We start from the raw sequence: 18,010 nt of genomic DNA, 5'->3' as shown, positions 1-18,010 counted from the left end.
GGGGTGTGGGGGTGCAGGAAGATACTGGACAAAAATCGTACACCTATGGATGAGGACAGTGGAGGGGTAAGGGCAGAGGGTGGGGTGGGAACCGGGTGGAGGAGAGCTATGGGGGGAAAAAGAGGAACAACTGTAATAATCAGAACAATAAAGATTTAATTTTAAAAAAAAGGGAGGCAATATAGTGATTCCTTGATATTTTATGCCAAAGGTCATGGTAGTTTATCCAAACAAATCTTATTTGAATGTAAGAGAAATGGTCTAAAAATCCAGTCTTTGGGATTAAGTGATAAAGACCTGAGACGGGAGGAACTGGAAAACCGTCACCTGCCCCATGCTGACCTGGCTCCGAGGACCCTCCTCTCCCCAGAAACACAGGGACCCCGGCAGCACTGCCCGGCAGGTATGTGTTGGTTCTTGCCTGGAGAGCCACCCTGATGATGGAACTATTTATAACTGGTCGCATGGATTATGTTTTAGAATATTTTTCCAGTCCCTGCTGGGTTGAGAGGCATCATATTTCAGTGGAAAGAACAGATTGACAGACACAGAAAGAAGGAGCAAGGGACAGTGAAGGGAAAACGGATTCATGATGACACACAGATGTAAAATTCCCTAGTTAAGAAAAACGCAGCATTAAAAAAAAATATGTAGATAAAGAAAAGTACTGTTTGGTACTTTTCCATTAATTTTTCAAAGGTCTTGACCTCCTAAAGAAAAATTTCTGACTAACAGGGGTTTTCCTCACCTCTCAGTTCCTTCTTCTTCTGTCGGGACCAGCGAAACAATGGTCCTATATTTGGCCCTTAGACCGTTGCCACGGAAATGAGAGGGGCAGACTCTCCGCCTCCTGGCTTCACTGTGGGATCCAGCGAAGAACATGATTAAGCTGTCGGAGAACCTCTCTAACTACAATTTTACCTGATAAGTAAAAGTTTCCAGAAAAATGGTGACACATATGGGAAAGTAGATTGTTTAACTCACTCTGAGAAATCCCTTTTGATTCATAGACTGTCTACATGATCGAGACAGAAGAAACCATCTCTGTGTTTGCATGGGGAGGACTCAGTTAACACAGGGAACCTGGGGTCCTGAGTGCTGGGGAAGCAAAACGCTAAGCGAGGGCACAGGCAGGGACAGAGGGAATGGGAGGGAGGCACGTGGGTGCCCTTTAAACCATTTTAAAGGAAAATTAAATATCCTATTTGGGGGGGAAATCACAGTGTCAAAGAACGCTGGCTTTTCACAAGTAGACCAAAGATGGAGCCTGGGGATCTCAACTGCAACGGACTTGAAGCTTGATTTGTATCATTTGTTCCCAGCAAATGAGACCTGGTTTCTCTGGGCAAGAACTCAAGCAGTCACTCTGAACCCATCGGGTAGTCCAGTCCACATCATAGGCCTCTAGTGAGTGCTGTTGGATTGAGCAGGTCTGCGGTCTCCACACATGGCTGCAGATGGAAGAACTGACTGGCAGCTGCCAGTAGTTAGACAGTATTTGGAAGACTTTCCCAACATTGGTGGGATGGGAAAAAGGAGTTGCCATTTGAAAGGATTACACCCTCTATCTTCCAGTTGGGGTTTTAAAGTTCTTCTAGTTAAAAATATTCTAGCACCTATATACTTGCTGTTGGGCATGTCAATTATCACCACCACTTTGGAGATCAATGTGGAAATATCTAAAAATGTTGAAGATGCAGATTTGATACAACCCACCAATTTCACTATGAGGTGACTGCTATAGACTGACTGAATGGTACCCCCACCCCCAAATGTATGTGACTGTATCTGCAGATGGGTAATTAAGGTTAACTGAGGTCGTAAGGATGGGATCCTGGATCCATAGGACAAGAAGAGATAGGGAGATCAGTCTGCCTCTTCCTGCCATGTGCACATAGCTAACAGGTGACCGACCGTGTGCAAGCCAGGAAGAGAGCAGAGTGCACTAGAACCTGAGGACGCGGGCGCCTGGTCTCAGACAGCTAGCTTCTAGAACTGTGAGAAAACAAACTTACATCTTTAAACCACCTGGTCTAGGGTGTTTTGTTATGGCAGCCCAAGCTAAGACAGTGGCTAACCTAGGAAAGACCTTATACAAGTGTATGAGGGAAATGTAAGGATGTTCATTATAGTGTTGCTCCTAATAGTAAAAATAGGAGACCAGTCTAACTTCCTGTAGAGAAATAAACCATTCACCTAACAGAATTGTATAAAGCAGTTGAAATGAACCTATATTAACATGTACCAATGTAAATAAATCTCAAAAATATAATGTTAAGTAAAAAAAATCAAGCCGTAGAAGAATATTTATACACCGGAAACAATAGTCTAAAATCTTAGGGATACACAACTGTGTGTGAAAGTACAGACAGTTGCCTGGAAATGATACTCACCAACTGCTTCTGAGAAGAGAGGGGAAAACGATAGGCAACAGAGGAGCTTTTGCTCTATCTGTAAATGTTTTATTTCTTAATAAGAAATGAGATTTGTGCCAATGTCAGCAAATTGTTTGCATCCTTTAAGTCTGCCTGGTAAAGGTATGGTGCCTGTTACATTATTTTCTGTAGGTTCCACATATTTCATAAATAGATGCTTTTTCGTGTCATCTGGGTTTTCAGCAGGACGACAGTGCTTTTCAGACAGGTCCTTCCGTGTACGCCGTGATAGGAAGCCCAGAGAAGTTTAGGTGACTTGGCCAAAGTGTCCAATCTTGTTAAACAGTGAGCTGAGGATTGGAAACTAGTTTTCTGTTTCCATAGCATGTTCTGTATGTGCAGTAGAGACAATGTCCCCAACTTTATCATCTCAGCCTGAAATAATCCAAATCATGTCCAACTGCTGACGAGCACTTTGAACCCATCAGACCTCCCCTGTCCCCCACATCATTTCCACGGTTGATGGGTTACCTATTTTACTTACTCACAGGCATCAGCCCTACTGGGGAGAGCTCAGATTTTCAACTTTTGAAGAAAAGGATATAAGAAAATAAGACTGCTGATCTGGAAATTTTCTGAAACAATTGAGAAGTTGGCAGAAGCTTTAAAATGGAGGTTTTACTGATTATAATTAATTTTGGCTGAAAGATTTTAATTAGGACATTACTATTCTTTGTAAGATAGATTTTTAATACTGTTCAACATAGATGTATGGCAGGAGAACTAGTAGTTATTTATACTCAATTTCCAAATTAATCCAAATAATTGCATTTTTGAAAAATGGATGGCATGAGGGTTCCATGAATAATATGCAAACAATGGGTAGGAAATATTCAAGGACATTACGATTAACTTTTATTGCTACAATGACTAACTAATCCAGACAAACATAAGCATGTTTCACACATGCTCTTTATCATGTTTTACATAGTTGGGGTAAAGAATTTTGCGGCATTAATTAGGTAGTGTCAACCCCCTTCAAACACCTGATGAAATTTTTAAAAATATATTTTATTGATTTTTTTACAGAGAGGAAGGGAGAGGGAAAGAGAGTTAGAAACATCTATGAGAGAGAAACATCAATCAGCTGCCTCCTGCACACCCCCTACTGGGGATGTGCCCGCAACCAAGGTACATGCCCTTGACCAGAATTGAACCTGGGACCATTCAGTCCGCAGGCCGACACTCTATCCACTGAGCCAAACTGGTTAGGGCCTGATGAAATTTTTTAACCTACATTTCATGAAGGAGTAGGTAAGTAAAAGGGCTTAAGGAGGAGGACTGAACTTATTTTGAGAAATAACAATAAAATACAACTTATACATTATTCAATGCTACATATTTACCAAAAATACACAGTCTGGGGGAGGTGCACACACTACATGCTAAGCCAGCCATAGGTAAGAAAATGCTCTCTACTCTTGCTCAGATTAAATTGAAGTCTTTTTTCATTTTCTGGGTTTTGCTGATCCTCTACAGTGCATCCCAAAGTATTCTCATCTGTGGCTTTCAGCATCAGAGTCCTTCTCTCTTTGCCAAAAAAAAAGAAAGTAAAAAAGAAGAGCCTCAGCCTCCTGCTTGTCTGATTGTTCAAATTCATTTAAAATCCTATCTTCATAAGAGTATTCCTAAAATAATCTCTTCTTTCCACGTGCTTGACAAAGCGTTTGTGTGCCCTGTGTCCTCTAGCCAGATGCCTCTATGATGCTCTGTGCTGGGTTGGTGGAAGGGATGTTGTAACTAGTCCTTTGGACAGGAAGAGGGCCTTTTTGATTGAATTAGAGTGAAAACACAAAGGCCATGACATTTCTTGCATCTCACCATTGAACACGCCTCAGGACACAGCAGTTCAGGGGTGTTCACTGAGGAATAGTATGGGGTTGCTACTCACATTTATAGTTTTTTTAAATTTCATAATTCTTATATAATTTGATATTTGATTTAGCCACAATATATTTCCAAGAGAAGTAAAAGGTACTTACATATATCTAATAAAAAGACGGAAAGAAATAATGTAATACAGTGTACCTATGTATGTTTTCATTAGCTTAACACTCATTTAAAGGACCTTATTCCAGAACATAATTTATTTTGACTATGGATGTTCCTTTGTTTACACATAGTTAGTTCTTTTGGATATGTTACTTTCCCCAAAACTGAGTCTATAGATTTGTGTTATTAACTCTTTTGTTAAGTGAAAAAAACAACTGTTCCATTCTCAACGAAACTTGTGTATTTGGAGTTTGAACAAATTAAGTAAGTCTTCATTTTTGAAGCCTTCAGAGCCCAAATGTGACTTTCTATACAAAAGATGCTAAGAATACAGTGTAACCAACACCCTTCCTTCCTATTTGATGTAGTAATGTAGAATGCTTATTAGTATCACTTGGGCACCATATTTATAAATATGTAGGCAGATTATATAAAATGAACTTGGACTTATATTCCTAATTTATTTTCATAATAGCTTCTTAACCTAGTTTTAAAAAGCATTTGAATTGTTTACTTCTTTTATTTAAATTATAAAATTTATGTTCATAAAAATCAAACCATACAAAGATATGGTGAATAAAAAGCATACATATTCACCCTCTCCAAAATCTTCAAATAATGTGTTTCCTACCTGGTAAATTCCATGGCTTACATTTTTAATAGTGCCAGTTTGGTTTAAGTGAAATTTTTGGCTTTTCATTAACATAACTAATTAGTTACCAAGGAAGGGGATTTAAGAATAATACAATTTCTATAATTTTTTTCAAGTTATGCTTGATAAATGACATCTTTAACTTTGATCTTTTAAAAAATCCTTCAACTAATTGATGTCGATTAAATAAGCATAAATCAGAGCACACCTTCACTCACCAAACTGAGGTAAGCCCTCAACGCCCTCTAGTGGTGTGACCTCCATGCTCCATCTCCTGTGACAACCCACTGATTTCAGTGGGTAACATTCTGAATGTTAGACTTGTGCTTCCCTGTTACATTCATTTACCAAATATTTAAACTTACACTTAAAACTTTCTGCTTAAAATAAGCCATCACCAAGAAAGCAAGGGACAATGATTTTGGGAGGCAATGCCCATTATAAAATAACAAGTAATAAGTTATCACTATAATCTCTGATCTTAAAGTTATTTGCTCATCTTGACTGTCTAATGTTGACCCCAGCATGACTCTCTGCTATTGAATTTACAAAGACCAATTACAAAGACTACTGTTTAATTTTTTAAAACTATCTTTTTCTTTGATTTCACTTCTCCAGATTTATCACTTTCCTTACATCTGACCTCACTCACTTTTCTGATCAAGAAAGATTCACTTTGCTGCTTCTCTGCCCATGAGAATATGGGCTGTCGCCTCTTCTGGGTGAAGATAACACCTGGACAGGAGTGATGAGAGCCGAGCAGAGGTTCAGAGCCCGGGAGTTGAGGGGGAACAGCAGGCCTCACAGTGTCCAGATGAGCCATTGACTGTTCATGTGATGATGAATTGGTCACTTAAACCCTCTGTCCTCATCTGTAAAATCAGAATGATGATAACAGTGCCCAGTAGGCATAGAACTGAATAAAAAAATCCATGCAAAGGAGGGAGAGCAGTGCCTAACACATAACAAGCACTCGGTAACTGTCACAGTGATCTGTGAATAAAAATGAGATAGAATGAAAGATTTGAATTCAACCAATTTTATCCAAACCAAATACATCTATTCACTAGAAACAGGTAGGAATTGGAGGGCAGCCAAAGTATCTAGAACTTGGAAGTTTTATAGAGAGCAGGGATTCGAGTGAAGTGAAAAATATGGTCCAAGTCCCTTGCTCCCCCATCACGCCAACTCCCGAGTTACAGGTGTTCAGGATGAGACTCCGAAAGACCTAGCAGAAAACAGCATCGGAGAGAACAGAGAGCTGGCAAAAGCTTAATTACATAGCTGCACAGTGCCGCAAAGACTGAAGTGTGAGTTCAAGTCAGGAGGATGGGGTCGGGGGGTCAGGACATATACCCTGGGCTTTCAGTCAAGATACAGAAATATGACATCCTTGAAGTGAGGCGGCCCTTTCTCCACATCCCCTCCAACACTTACTTTCGTCTTGTGCATAATAGCCATTCAACAGCTGTGAGGTAGTATCTCATGGGGATTCCGACTTGCATTTCCCTTATGGTGATGTTGAGCATCCTTTCATCTACCTGTTGGCCATTTCCATGCTTTCTTGGGAGTAGTGTCTGTTCATGGCCTCTGCCATGTGGTGTGTGTGTTTTTCAGGTGAGGCAATTAAAATTGCATTTTCTACAAGCCTTCCTTGCTCCACAGACCATTAGTTGGGCTTAGGAAGAGTGTGTGTCCCACAAGTGGCATCCGTCACCTAGGATCAGGATCAGGATCAGAAGCCTCAGCACTTCTGCCCAGCAGCTTGGTGTCAGAGTTGCCAAGGAAAACACACGCAGCCAAGGACAGGAGGGAGCAGAGATTTACTCCTACGGGGAATGGACAGTGGGAGATCAGTTTCAGCAGTGAGGGTGGGTTTCCTGGGCCACGGTCCCTCCCAGAGCCCACACAGGGCAAATGGCCTACATGCACCGCACCCCTCTGGTTGTGTAGACCTCTTTCTGAAGGGGACAGATACAGCAGGGGGCCTGCCAGATGCCACATGGTTAAGCAAAACAAGGAAGTGCACATTGAGTCTGAACCAGGGAGAGAGGTTCTCAGACAAGGCCACAAGTCCAGCACAGCTGTGAGGACTCTCTCTCCATAATGAGGTGTTCCAGGCCCAAGGCCCATTGTCATGCGGCCCAGTAGGGGTCAGAAGACTTTGTGCTAGGGACTGCCTTTCCCAACAGATTGGCTCTTTCATAGAAAACAAAGACAGTTAGATTGCAAGGCACAGAATTAAATGAATTAGAAAATATACTTATCCTGAGAGTTTTTATCCATGGGGAAGCAGCATCATGGAAATAAAGATAATTTCTCTTTTTATTGATTTCAAAGAGAGGAAGGGAGAGACACACACACACATTGATTTGTTGTTCTACTTGTGAATTCATTGGTTGATTCTTGTATGTGCCGTGACCTGGGACCAAGCCTACAACCTTGGCATATGAGGATGCTGCTGCTAACCCAGCCATGGCAAAGACACAGAATTTAGAATCCATGTTTTATTTAGTATCTGTGGGTAATTGAGCAATTTTTAAATTTAAGTTCTCTAAACTTCCATTTTCTCTTGTACAGTTGGAGCTAATACTATCAGCTTACAAGTTGTAATATACTAACTAGATAACAGCTAAAATCCCTGTCTGAGTGATACAAGTACTGCTTTAATTTTCTTTATAGGAAGAAAAGTAGCAAATAACAGTTACCAGACAGTTTTATTTAATCCTATATATATCTGAATAACTGCTGAAAAAGAAAATTTTCAAGTTTTTAAAGAATTGCAGACACATACACAAATAACAGGGAAAGTATGACTTTGTTGCCAAATGCCTTTGCATGTGAGGCTAAGTTAATTAAACTTAAAAAAAATTATAAGTCTTTGGACCCTAGGCTCTAAAAATAGCAGTTGGAATTGATACTATTCTTGGATTCATGGTTCAAGGAAGTCATTACATTTTGTTCTTGATGTCGTAGATTTAACAACATATTTGGAGAAACATGTAACTTCTCACATGGTTTAGACATCAAGAGACCAATTTGTGCATATAAACTGCAAATTGAAAGTGAATATTCAGATATTATGGGACTGTATAACAAATACAAATTTGTTAACTTTTAGAAGGAACAAAAACAGTATTAATAAAGACTGGTCTTTTGCATCATTCTCAAAAATTCGTCCTCATTTATTTCTCCATCCCCATCATGATCAGCTTCATCAAGCATTTCCTGTAAAACAAAACATAAATATGTGAACTCTATTAAAAATGAATGACACAAATGAATATTCAAATGTATACTCCAAATTTTACTTTAAATGTATTTATGACTACAATTAAGACATTTAAATTCTAATATGTAAATAATTGTATATAATTATACATGTAAATTATAGTTATAAAAATAAATAAAATTTACCTGAAGTTCATCATCTGTTAAAGTTTCCCCTAGTTCCTTAGCAACCCTCTTGATATTGTTTAATGTTATACTTCCAGTAGCATCATCATCAAATAATTTGAAAGCCTTTAACAGTTCTTCCTTTTCATCTTTTTCACTCTTTAAAAACAGAAACAGCTAAATGTTATTAGTCTTTCACTTATTTTCCTATGAAGCTGGTCTTACAGGTCTCTGAGGTGCAGAGCAGCAACGTACCAGGTAGCTGAGCTCTGACTTTACTAATTGCTCTGCCTTTTAAAATTGTGCCAATGCACTCACATCTGCCCTCAAGGTATTTACACTCAGAGTCTAAGGAAGTGGAAGAGGCATGGGGTGGTAAAGAGGATGTACTTCTTGGTGACCAGTAACTAAGATCCATTACAAAAATGTGAGCTCCAAGAAAACAAGAAGTGTTCCCCACAGAATAGTGCCTGCAGAAACCAGGCACTCAGTAAATGTTCGTGGAATTCCAGGCCTCACCTTGCTGGCCCCATTCTATCCACCCATATATCCTATTATTTCCTAACAAAAATCTTCTCCACACTGGATGGTCTTCATGATCACTAGCCTGAAAGCATATTTAATCTTGTTCTTCTTATCTAAACCCCAACCATCCTTAAATTCTTCTATGAAACCTCTCATTGTATTTCTTTGAAAAACACAATCACTACTATACCATTTTTAGACTCATTATGGCAAAAAAATCTTCAAAACTAATGGTGCCAGTTCCTTCTTTGTCGATTTCAGCTATCAATTTTTTAACTTCTTCTTTCTTTGGTTCAAATCCTAAGGCCCGCATAGCAATCTGAAATAGGAAGCAAATAAATTATATGCCACGATCTCATTCCTAGCTTTAAAATTACCTTAATTACTAGATTTTCTCTCGAGCGCGTGCTCTCTCTCTCCTATGGACAAGGTATAAACCTAGAGAGTAAGGTCAGCATATATTTTCCCCATCACCATTTATCCCCTATATGCCCTCTTCCACCTCCCTCCCCCCAAAATCGCCACACTGTCGTCCATGTCCATGGGTTCTGTATAAAACAGGAATGAAATGCTTAACAAGATATTGCTTTGCCAGTGTGAGGCGGATGTCTGCACTAAAGAGGGAGATAGATGTCTACATGGAAGGGACTGTATATCAAGCTTTCAGATGGCTACTGCTAAAGACAAGATTGGCATGAGACTGTATATCAAGCTTTCAGATGGCTACTGCTAAAGACTTACAAGATTGGCATGAATATATTATATGGTTTTTTAAATGTTTTAGAATTAGAAATAATTTTAGAACCTTCAATTCTTTTACATCTATGGTTCCAGACCCATCAATATCAAATAAATCAAAGGCCTCTTTAATTTCTTGTTTTTGAGTTTCATTTAGTTCAATTTTTGCTGGTTTTTTCTTCCATTGGTCCGAACCTGTGCGGCAGTCGGATGCCTGTAAGAAATACACACGTGAGTGAAAGATAAGCTTTGTAACCGGAAAAGTTACCAGAACCAGAATAATTGATGAAATTGATGAACTAACTAATATAATGACCGTAGTCAGGTATCCTCTTCCCTACTGTATAGTGAACCTCAACAATTCTCCCCTTTTCCCTTTACTAACATTTTTGCTTTAGTTGTTAATATGTTGGTGGAAAGCCTGGTTCTTTTTTAAGTTGGGTCCAATTAGGTTTTTCCTTCAAATTAGTGCCTTTAGAGAAGGAGAAGGGGCAAAGGAAGGCATGCTAGAGGAGTAGTAGGTATGTCGGAATGCAATCGGCCCCACTTGAGGTCTCTGAAAAGCACTGTTGAAGTGATCTTTACTTCTATTATGCCGAAATGTCTTATCAGAAAACGTATTATGTGGGACATACTTGATTGGAACATAATTCTCTTTCCCACCTTCTAGCATACTTTCCTATATTGTACAGGTTGAGAAATGAATAAACTACATTTTCCGGGTGAAAAACTACTCCAGGGATCTGGGTAAGAATGCATGTTGGGCCAATTATCAGTGTTCGGGGAAGGTGTGTGTGTGTGGAGGGGTCATCTTCCTGCTATTTGCCATTTTCTACTGGCAAGCGAGGTTGGCGTGGGCCCCCCCTGCAGCCTTATTTCGGCATCTCCTCCCCAGCTTCGGGGTAGGAAGCAGCAGGACTCCGAGTCCTGCGCCTCCAGTGGCCGGCTTCGCGCGCGCTAACGGCGTGGCGCGGCTGCTTCCCGGCCCCGGGCTGCAGGTCACTGGCCTGGCAGCCGTGGATCCCCAGCTTCCAGGCAGTGGCAGAGCTCCTCGGTCCCCGGTCAGTTCGTTTTTCAGAGTTCAGGACTTTCCTAGAGGCCCAGGCCCTCCCGTTGTTTTTAGCATCTTATTCTTTGTACTTAACTCCTTTCTGGCTAGACAGGGAACCTATCGTAGACTGCAGGTATTCACGCTTGATGGGGTTGATGAGGGAAAATGAATTGGAGAACCGCTCTTCCTCCCTAGAGCGGCGGACAGTGCGCTTATTGAGCAGCGAGAAGGGTTTCTATTTGACACTCGAGGCTCATGAAAAGGAGGAGAATGATACATTTCATGAGCTAAACGAAGTTCCTTCCTTGCTCCGGGGAGGAACCTCAGCCCCTTCTGCAGCCCCAGGCCCAGCCACAGCCCCAGCCACAGCCCCAGCCCCAGCCCCAGCAAGGCACTCACCATGTCCCCCTCCGGTGCCCTCAGCCGGGAGCCCCGGCCGCCTCCGCCCACCCCGCAGTCCAACAGTAGCCTCCTCTGCTCCCAAGCCGTTGCTAAGGCCCCGGTCGCTAACCTCAGGCAGCCCCGCCCACTCAGGCTAATGATTGATAGCCACATTACCCAATGGCCAGAAGAGAAGGCCCCGAGGCTAGCCCCCTATCTGCTATCTACCAATAGCGTTACTCTCTGTCTTTCTTGTCTACCGTTAAGCGGCCTTTCCAACTGGTTTCCTAGCGACCAGGCCCAGCCGCCTTCCCCTTTCGCACATGCGCAAACTGCGTGCGGGGCGGGGGTGGTCGTCGCCGGCGCGCTGGGCGTCCCTGTGCCCCCCAGAGCCTGTCTGACCGCAGAAATCGGGCCTGGAGCAGCCCCGTGGGGCTGGAGAGCAGAGCGAGGTTAGTAGCGAGGTGCTTCCAGCGCCTGCCGAATCTTTGGTGGCGTCGTGGGGAGCCCGTGTTTGCTTTTCCTGCGCTTTGCACAGGGAAGGGGTGAGAATGGAGGGCTCGCGAGGCCCGGGTGCATTGGTCCAGCTCTGGTTCACCGCCGGCGGAGTGTGGAGAGGCGGAGAGGATGCACCGCTGGACCTTCCTCGGCCGCCTCGGGGCTGGGGCTGAGTCGTGGGCCACTTTCCTCCTCCCTTGTTCGCAGGGATTCCGGCGTGGTGGGCCCCAAGGTTAGGGGCGTGGGGCGGCGGCGCGGCCTGAGGGAGCGGGGTTGGGGTCAGCGTGGGTCTCGGATGCCCTGGAGCCTCCCTGCTGAGGACTGAGGTTGCACCTGGGTTGCGGTGTGTATTTGCAGGTAGGGCTTCGTTCCCACCCAGGATCGCTCTCTGACATCTATACCCACACTCACCCCCAGTCATTCTAAATCTTGGCTGAACCCCAAGATTTGGCCAGCGGTCCAACCACATCCCGCCTAGATCCACACTCTAATCAGACACAGGTGACCCGATGATCAGTAAAGGCTTCGGATTTGATTCCCATCAGGGCACATACCTAGGTTATGGGTCCACCCCAGGTCCGGGCGCATGAGGCAACCTATCCATGTTTTGTTTGTTTTCTCTTTCCCTCTCTCTCTCTCTCTCTCTCTCTCTCTCTCTCTCTTTTCCCTCTCTCTCCTCTGCATGTCATATAGGATGTAGGATACCATCTATCTGGTGAGCTTCCAAGGAACCAGGTGTAGAGTATAAAGATGAATAAAAGCTAGGAACCCACAGATTGGTGGCGGAGATTGCACAGAGAAAAATGCAATGTGTGTAAGCCAAGATGCTAAGTGCTTTAGTAGATTTGTGTAGAAAGTGCTGTAGGAGCACAGGAGGGAGGCACTAATCCTGCCTGGGGCATTGGAGAGGCTGTTTTAAAAAATGTGGCATTTGCCTTGGGTCATGAAAGATATACAGCATTTGCCAAGGTAAAGAAAGGGTAGGATATTCAAATCAGAGTATAGCAAGTGCAAAAATGAAAATAAAGGTATATTCTAATGTGGCAACATCTTGGGGATCATAAGGGAAGTTTGAAGACGAGTCTTATAAATTAGAGTGAGGTCAGATCAGGGGTGGACAAACTTTTTGACTCGAGGGCCACAATGGGTTCTTAAACTGGACCGGAGGCCGGAACAAAGGATGGAGTGTTTGTGTGAACTAATATAAATTCAAAGTAAACATCATTACATAAAAGGGTACGGTCTTGTTTTTTTTTTTTAGTTTTATTCATTTCAAACGGGATCCGGCCCACGGCTGGGTCAGATGGTCGGACACCTTTGTAGAGCTAGGGGATCAAGACTTTATTTTCTAAGATAAGCAGATGTTTTTAGGCAGAGGAGTGACGGGATTACACGTGTGCTTTTCAATGGAAATTCTAAGAACCATGTGAAGAACCATGTTTGGAAGCAATCAAAGGGCCTCAACAAGGCACCACATACAAACCATGTCCACTCCAAAGGTGCTAAACCTTACACTTGTGGTGCAGGAATGCTGACAGCAGCATGTTTAATCTTGTTTCAGATTTGTACTTACATATAAGATCGTAAATATGGTTAAAATCATTCACTCATCAATAGTCAGACAATATCCTGGGTGTGTGGAATACTTCAGTGACTAAAATTGCCCTCCTGGGCATTAGAGGGAGATAGTCCAACAGAGGGAGATAGTCAATAAGTAATAAGTAAATAAGGTGAGGCCATAGATTCCTTGGGAAAGAACATTCCGGAACAAGGAGCACAGAAACACTTGCAAGTGTTTAGGAACAGAAGGGAGGTGGGAACAGAGTGGTCAGGGTGGTAGAGGAATAAGAGACAAAGACAGAAGGGAGTAGTGCACATTATTAGGACACTAGAGGCCTGATGCACGAAATTTGTGCAAGGGACTTGGCCCCCCACCGCCTCTGCCTCAGACCCTGCTGCCGCCATGGCCACCTCAGCCCTCGCAGCCCCGGCTTCGTCCGGAAGGTCTCCCGGAAGGTCTCCCGGTCTAATTAGCATATTACCCTTTTATTAGTGTAGATTATAACTACTTTGACTTTCACGCCAGTGTAGTGGGAAGGCTTTGCAAGATTTTGAGCAGAGGAGTGAAAAGATCTGAGTTAGTTTTTAAAAGGGACTCTTCTGTGTCAGACAGGGGAGTAAAGACTTTATCTTCCAAATGAGAGCTTTTGAACTAGTGGAGTGATATCACCAGACTGTTGTACTGAGAATAGACTGGAACTAGGCAAACTGTTGGTTTTGACATGATGAAAAAAAAGCTAATTATACCTGTCAGAAAATAGTACTTTTTTAAAAAAAATGCAACTTTTGAAAAGCATGTCTTAGTATTCTAAGCCAAGTACCTCAGACAAGACTAGACACGATTTTAGGACAAGAGAGCTTCTTTTGGTGTGAGAATCCCAGGGAAGTCCTTGAGCCAGCTGCTCTTCTTGCACACGTAGGAAGTTAAAGAAACACTAAGCTGGCATGTGAAGTTGTTAGGGATCGTGAGGATGAAATGGAAAGCTGTTTGTGGAAAGCATGTGCTGGTGCCTAGCAGAACATAATCAGATTGTGTCCGTTCAATGTCAAGAAAAGTTGCCAGGGGTACTTTGCATCTTTGAAATTATCTATCTCACTGTCCCCTTCACCATCTTTACCTTTTTCACCCTCTTAGAAGATGAGGAATTATTGTTTGAGTTTTTCTTTTATGTTAATTATAGCAAGTTGTAACCACTTCAAAATTTAGGAGCTCTTCTAAACATGGAAATGCTAAGACTTTTTTTTTTTAATTACTGAAACTTGGAATAGATTCTTCAAATGTTGAGACATTGTGTGAATATGTATTTTGATATCAATTTTTGCTTGCAGATTAGTTGAAGTAATTTCATGCCTCCTATGGAAAACCTTTTTTCACATAAATTAAATACAGACTAAGTTTGAAATTGCCCATGACTTTTTCCTTTTGCTCTAAATTCTTTATGACTTTTGCACTCACATAGCAATATCTTGTGACTTAAACATAGTATAGAAAGGAAACCATTAGCAGAGACTCTCTGAAAAAAATGAGCACATCCATATTAGGAGTATGACAGGCTTGGGAGAAGGGAGGAAGGCTTGGAAGTGGGAGATCCTACAGAGACAGGCTGGATTACTGTCATCCTGGATAGAGGGGCAGCCAGAGGGCAGTATTGTATAGTAGTTAATAGCATGGGACTTTGACATTAGACAAGCCTGGATTTTAGTCCATACCCGCTACTTACTATTTGTGAGATTTTGTATATGTTACTTAACTATTTTTCATTTTTCTCATATATTTGCATTTACTACCACCTCCTTCAACTTGCTGACTCACATTATTCTTCAAGACTCATTTCAGTCATTGCCTTCTTCTGGAAACAGCGCCTGCTGCCTGCCTGACCCACTTCCCCGTGGGATGGAGTGTTCCTCCCCCTGCACCCGTACCTTTTATCGCTAATATCATCATACTACTATATCATTGCACAGACCGCATTTGATGGAAACTGTACCTACCAGAAACTCCTCAAAGGCAGGGACTATATATCTTAGTGTTCTTTTATAGCATTTATAACCATGAATTACACTCAATAAGTTTTTGTTTTATTTGCAGACGATGACTTATAGAGATGGCTCGCAGGGTCATAAACAAAAAAAGGCACCTGGGACTTCAGCAACTTTCAGCCTTTGCAGACACAGGAAGAACTTTCCTGGGCCCAGTGAAACCATCCAAGTTTATTATAGACGAAGAGAGTCATGAGAGTGTGGTAGTCGGTTCAACAGTGAGGCTTCTTGAAAGTTTGGATTTGTCCAGTGCAGTGGGGCAGCTTCTCAGTGAGGCAGTTCAAGCGCAACATAACACATACAGGACTGGGGCCAGCACTCTTCTGCTTCTCGTCGGTGCTTGGAGCAGTGCTGTTGAGGAATGTCTTCATCTGGGCGTCCCCATGTCTTTAATTGTGTCAGGAATGTCAGAAGGCTTGGACTCTTGCATTGAAGAGGTCACTTCCCTGCAAGTACCTGTCCACGATGTCTTTGACCATATAGACAGCACAAAGATATTTTCTGAACTTGAATCGTTGAATGTCAGTTTGTGTCCCTTTCTACAAATTCCTTCAGATACTGGTTTGATACTGAAAGAGCGTGATCTCAAAGATGTTGCCTCTCAGTCATTGACCACTTGCAGTCTTTCTGGGAGACCTGTTAAATCAGCTAAACTTTTTAGACCTCAGGCTACGGTTGGTGCAGATAAAAACACGTCACAAACCCCTCAAACTCTGAGAAACAGTCTGCTTGCAGACAGCCGCTGCAGGCAGTCAGTGCTGACCCACAGTAGGCATTGTAATCGGGAGGCTAGTGATCAGTGGACAAGCAAACATGGTGCAGCTGCTCCCCAGACTGACAGATGTGGTCTGGGAGAGTTGGCGGTGGGTCTGAGCCACGGAGATCACAGCAGCATGAGATTGGTGGAAGGAGCTGTACGGCTGCAGCACCAGAACACAAGCGTGTGCCAGAGCAGCTGGAAGATGCCATTTATGTTCGACATTTCAAGAGTCTTCACTTGCTGTTTACCAGGTTTACCTGAAGCTTTTTCTTGTGTGTGTCCAGGATATGTCACTGTTGTATCAATGTTTAGTGCGACTGTGCTCGAGGACTTACAGAATCAGCCCCTCGGGGTCGTTCTCATCGAGGGTGACCTCACAGAGAATTTCCGCCACCTGGGATTTAACAAGTCTGCAAATGTTCAAACAGTGTTAGAAAGCATGAAGAAGCTTCAGCAAGACAGCTCAGAAGAACTGTGGACAAATCACGTATTACAGGTATTAGTCAAGTTCAATGTGAACCTTGTCCTGGTACAAGGGACCGTATCCGAACACTTAATTGAAAAATGCGTGCACACTAAGCGGTTGGTGATTGGGTCGGTGAATGGCAGTGTGATGCAGGCTTTTGCGGAGGCCTCAGGAGCCGTGCAGGTGTCCTACATCACACAAGTGAGTGAAAACTCTGTGGGCCGGGGGGTCTCTGTGACCTTCTGGAGAAGCAGTCCCTTGGATGTTGGAGATGGGATCAGCAGAATGGCGATTTTGTTGAAAACAGAAGGGATTAATTTGGTTACAGTAGTGCTCACTGACCCAGTCACTGCACAGATGCAAACCAAAGAAGATAGGTTCTGGACTTGTGCCTATCGTCTGCATTATGCTCTTAAAGAGCAAAAGGTCTTCCTTGGAGGTGGTGCAGTTGAGTTTTTGTGTCTTAGCCATCTTCAGATTCTCATGGAGCAACCTCTGAATAAAGGAGACCAAATCTGTTCAGGGGGTCTTCATAATACTTCCTCTTGGCTGGCCTCATCTCTGGCTCTGTACAGACCTACTGTGCTTAAGTGCTTGGCAGATGGATGGCACAAATACCTTTCAACTGTCATTTGTAACACTGCCAATTACTCCTCAGAATTTGAAGCCAGGACTTTCATTCAGCATCATCTGCAAAATGCCACAGACTCAGGCTCACCTTCATCTTACATCTTGAATGAATATAGTAAACTAAATAGTGGAGTTTTTAATTCAGGCATTTCAAATGAACCGGAACAGATTCCAAGAGTTTATGACATTGTTACACCAAAGATTGAGGCGTGGCGCCGAGCTCTGGATTTGGTACTGTTAGTACTTCAGACAGACAGTGAAATTATTACTGGATCTGGGCACACCCAGATAAAATCACAGGAGTCAGAGGGCTTTTTATTTGTGTAGTGTTATTGGCTAAGTCTTTGGGAAATAATCTTTTTTAAAAAATCTTTATTGCTGAAATTATTATAGATGTCCCTCTTTCTACCCTCCCCCAGCCCCCCCATAGCTCGCCTCCACCCGGTTACTGCCCCGCCCTAGACCCTCGCCACCCTATTGTCTGTGTCCATAGGTAATGCATACATGCATATAAGATCTTTGTCTACTCTCTTCCAGCCCCCCACACCCCCTATCCTCTGATAATCATCAGTCTATTCCATTTCCATGCCCCTGATTCTATTTCATTCACCAGTTTATTCTGTTCATCCAATTTTTATTCGTTTGATTTTTATATTCAATTGTTGATAGATATGTATTTGTTGCCACTTTGTTGTTCATTTTTTTATCTTTATTATTTTCTTCTCTTCTTAAAGAATAACCTCAGCATCTACACTAATAAAAGACAAAGATGCTAATTGACCGTAACTTTGCTGCACCCCAAGCCACGCCCACCAGCCAATCAGAGCAACTATATGCAAATTAACCCAACCAAGATGGCGGCCGGCAGCCATGGAGCTGGAGCAAG

At 42.6% G+C, this 18,010-nt stretch overlaps 2 protein-coding genes across 2 annotated transcripts; one reads left to right on the top strand and one right to left on the bottom strand.

Moving 5' to 3' along the window:
• Positions 1 to 7,571: 7,571 nt before the first annotated feature.
• Positions 7,572 to 11,304, bottom strand: LOC102246630 (centrin-4). The gene is made up of 5 exons (XM_005865456.2): positions 11,189 to 11,304; positions 9,806 to 9,952; positions 9,191 to 9,319; positions 8,497 to 8,634; positions 7,572 to 8,307 (listed from the first exon to the last, which is right to left on the bottom strand). The coding sequence occupies exons 1-5, from the start codon at positions 11,189 to 11,191 to the stop codon at positions 8,218 to 8,220; spliced, it is 507 nt and encodes a 168-aa protein (XP_005865518.1). The 5' UTR covers positions 11,192 to 11,304; the 3' UTR covers positions 7,572 to 8,217.
• A 190-nt stretch (positions 11,305 to 11,494) lies between these two features.
• Positions 11,495 to 17,652, top strand: BBS12 (Bardet-Biedl syndrome 12). Its single transcript, XM_005865455.2, has 2 exons — positions 11,495 to 11,622; positions 15,318 to 17,652. The coding sequence occupies exon 2, from the start codon at positions 15,334 to 15,336 to the stop codon at positions 17,449 to 17,451; it is 2,118 nt and encodes a 705-aa protein (XP_005865517.1). The 5' UTR covers positions 11,495 to 11,622; positions 15,318 to 15,333; the 3' UTR covers positions 17,452 to 17,652.
• The last annotated feature ends 358 nt before the right edge of the window (positions 17,653 to 18,010 follow it).

The sequence above is a fragment of the Myotis brandtii genome, unplaced genomic scaffold, assembly GCF_000412655.1.
Source record: "Myotis brandtii unplaced genomic scaffold, ASM41265v1 scaffold208, whole genome shotgun sequence".
Classification (NCBI taxonomy): Eukaryota; Metazoa; Chordata; class Mammalia; order Chiroptera; family Vespertilionidae; genus Myotis; species Myotis brandtii.
This window is presented reverse-complemented; position numbering and strand designations above follow the sequence as displayed.

Bases quoted from the DNA above. Each gene is read 5' to 3' on its own strand.
- LOC102246630 (XM_005865456.2), bottom strand. The intron at 9,320-9,805 runs GTTCTAAAATTA...TTCCTATTTCAG, and splicing joins TAGATGTAAAAGAATTGAAG to ATTGCTATGCGGGCCTTAGG. The intron at 8,308-8,496 runs GTAAATTTTATT...TTTGTTTTACAG, and splicing joins TAACAGATGATGAACTTCAG to GAAATGCTTGATGAAGCTGA.
- BBS12 (XM_005865455.2), top strand. From the start codon at position 15,334: ATGGCTCGCAGGGTCATAAACAAAAAAAGGCACCTGGGACTTCAGCAA.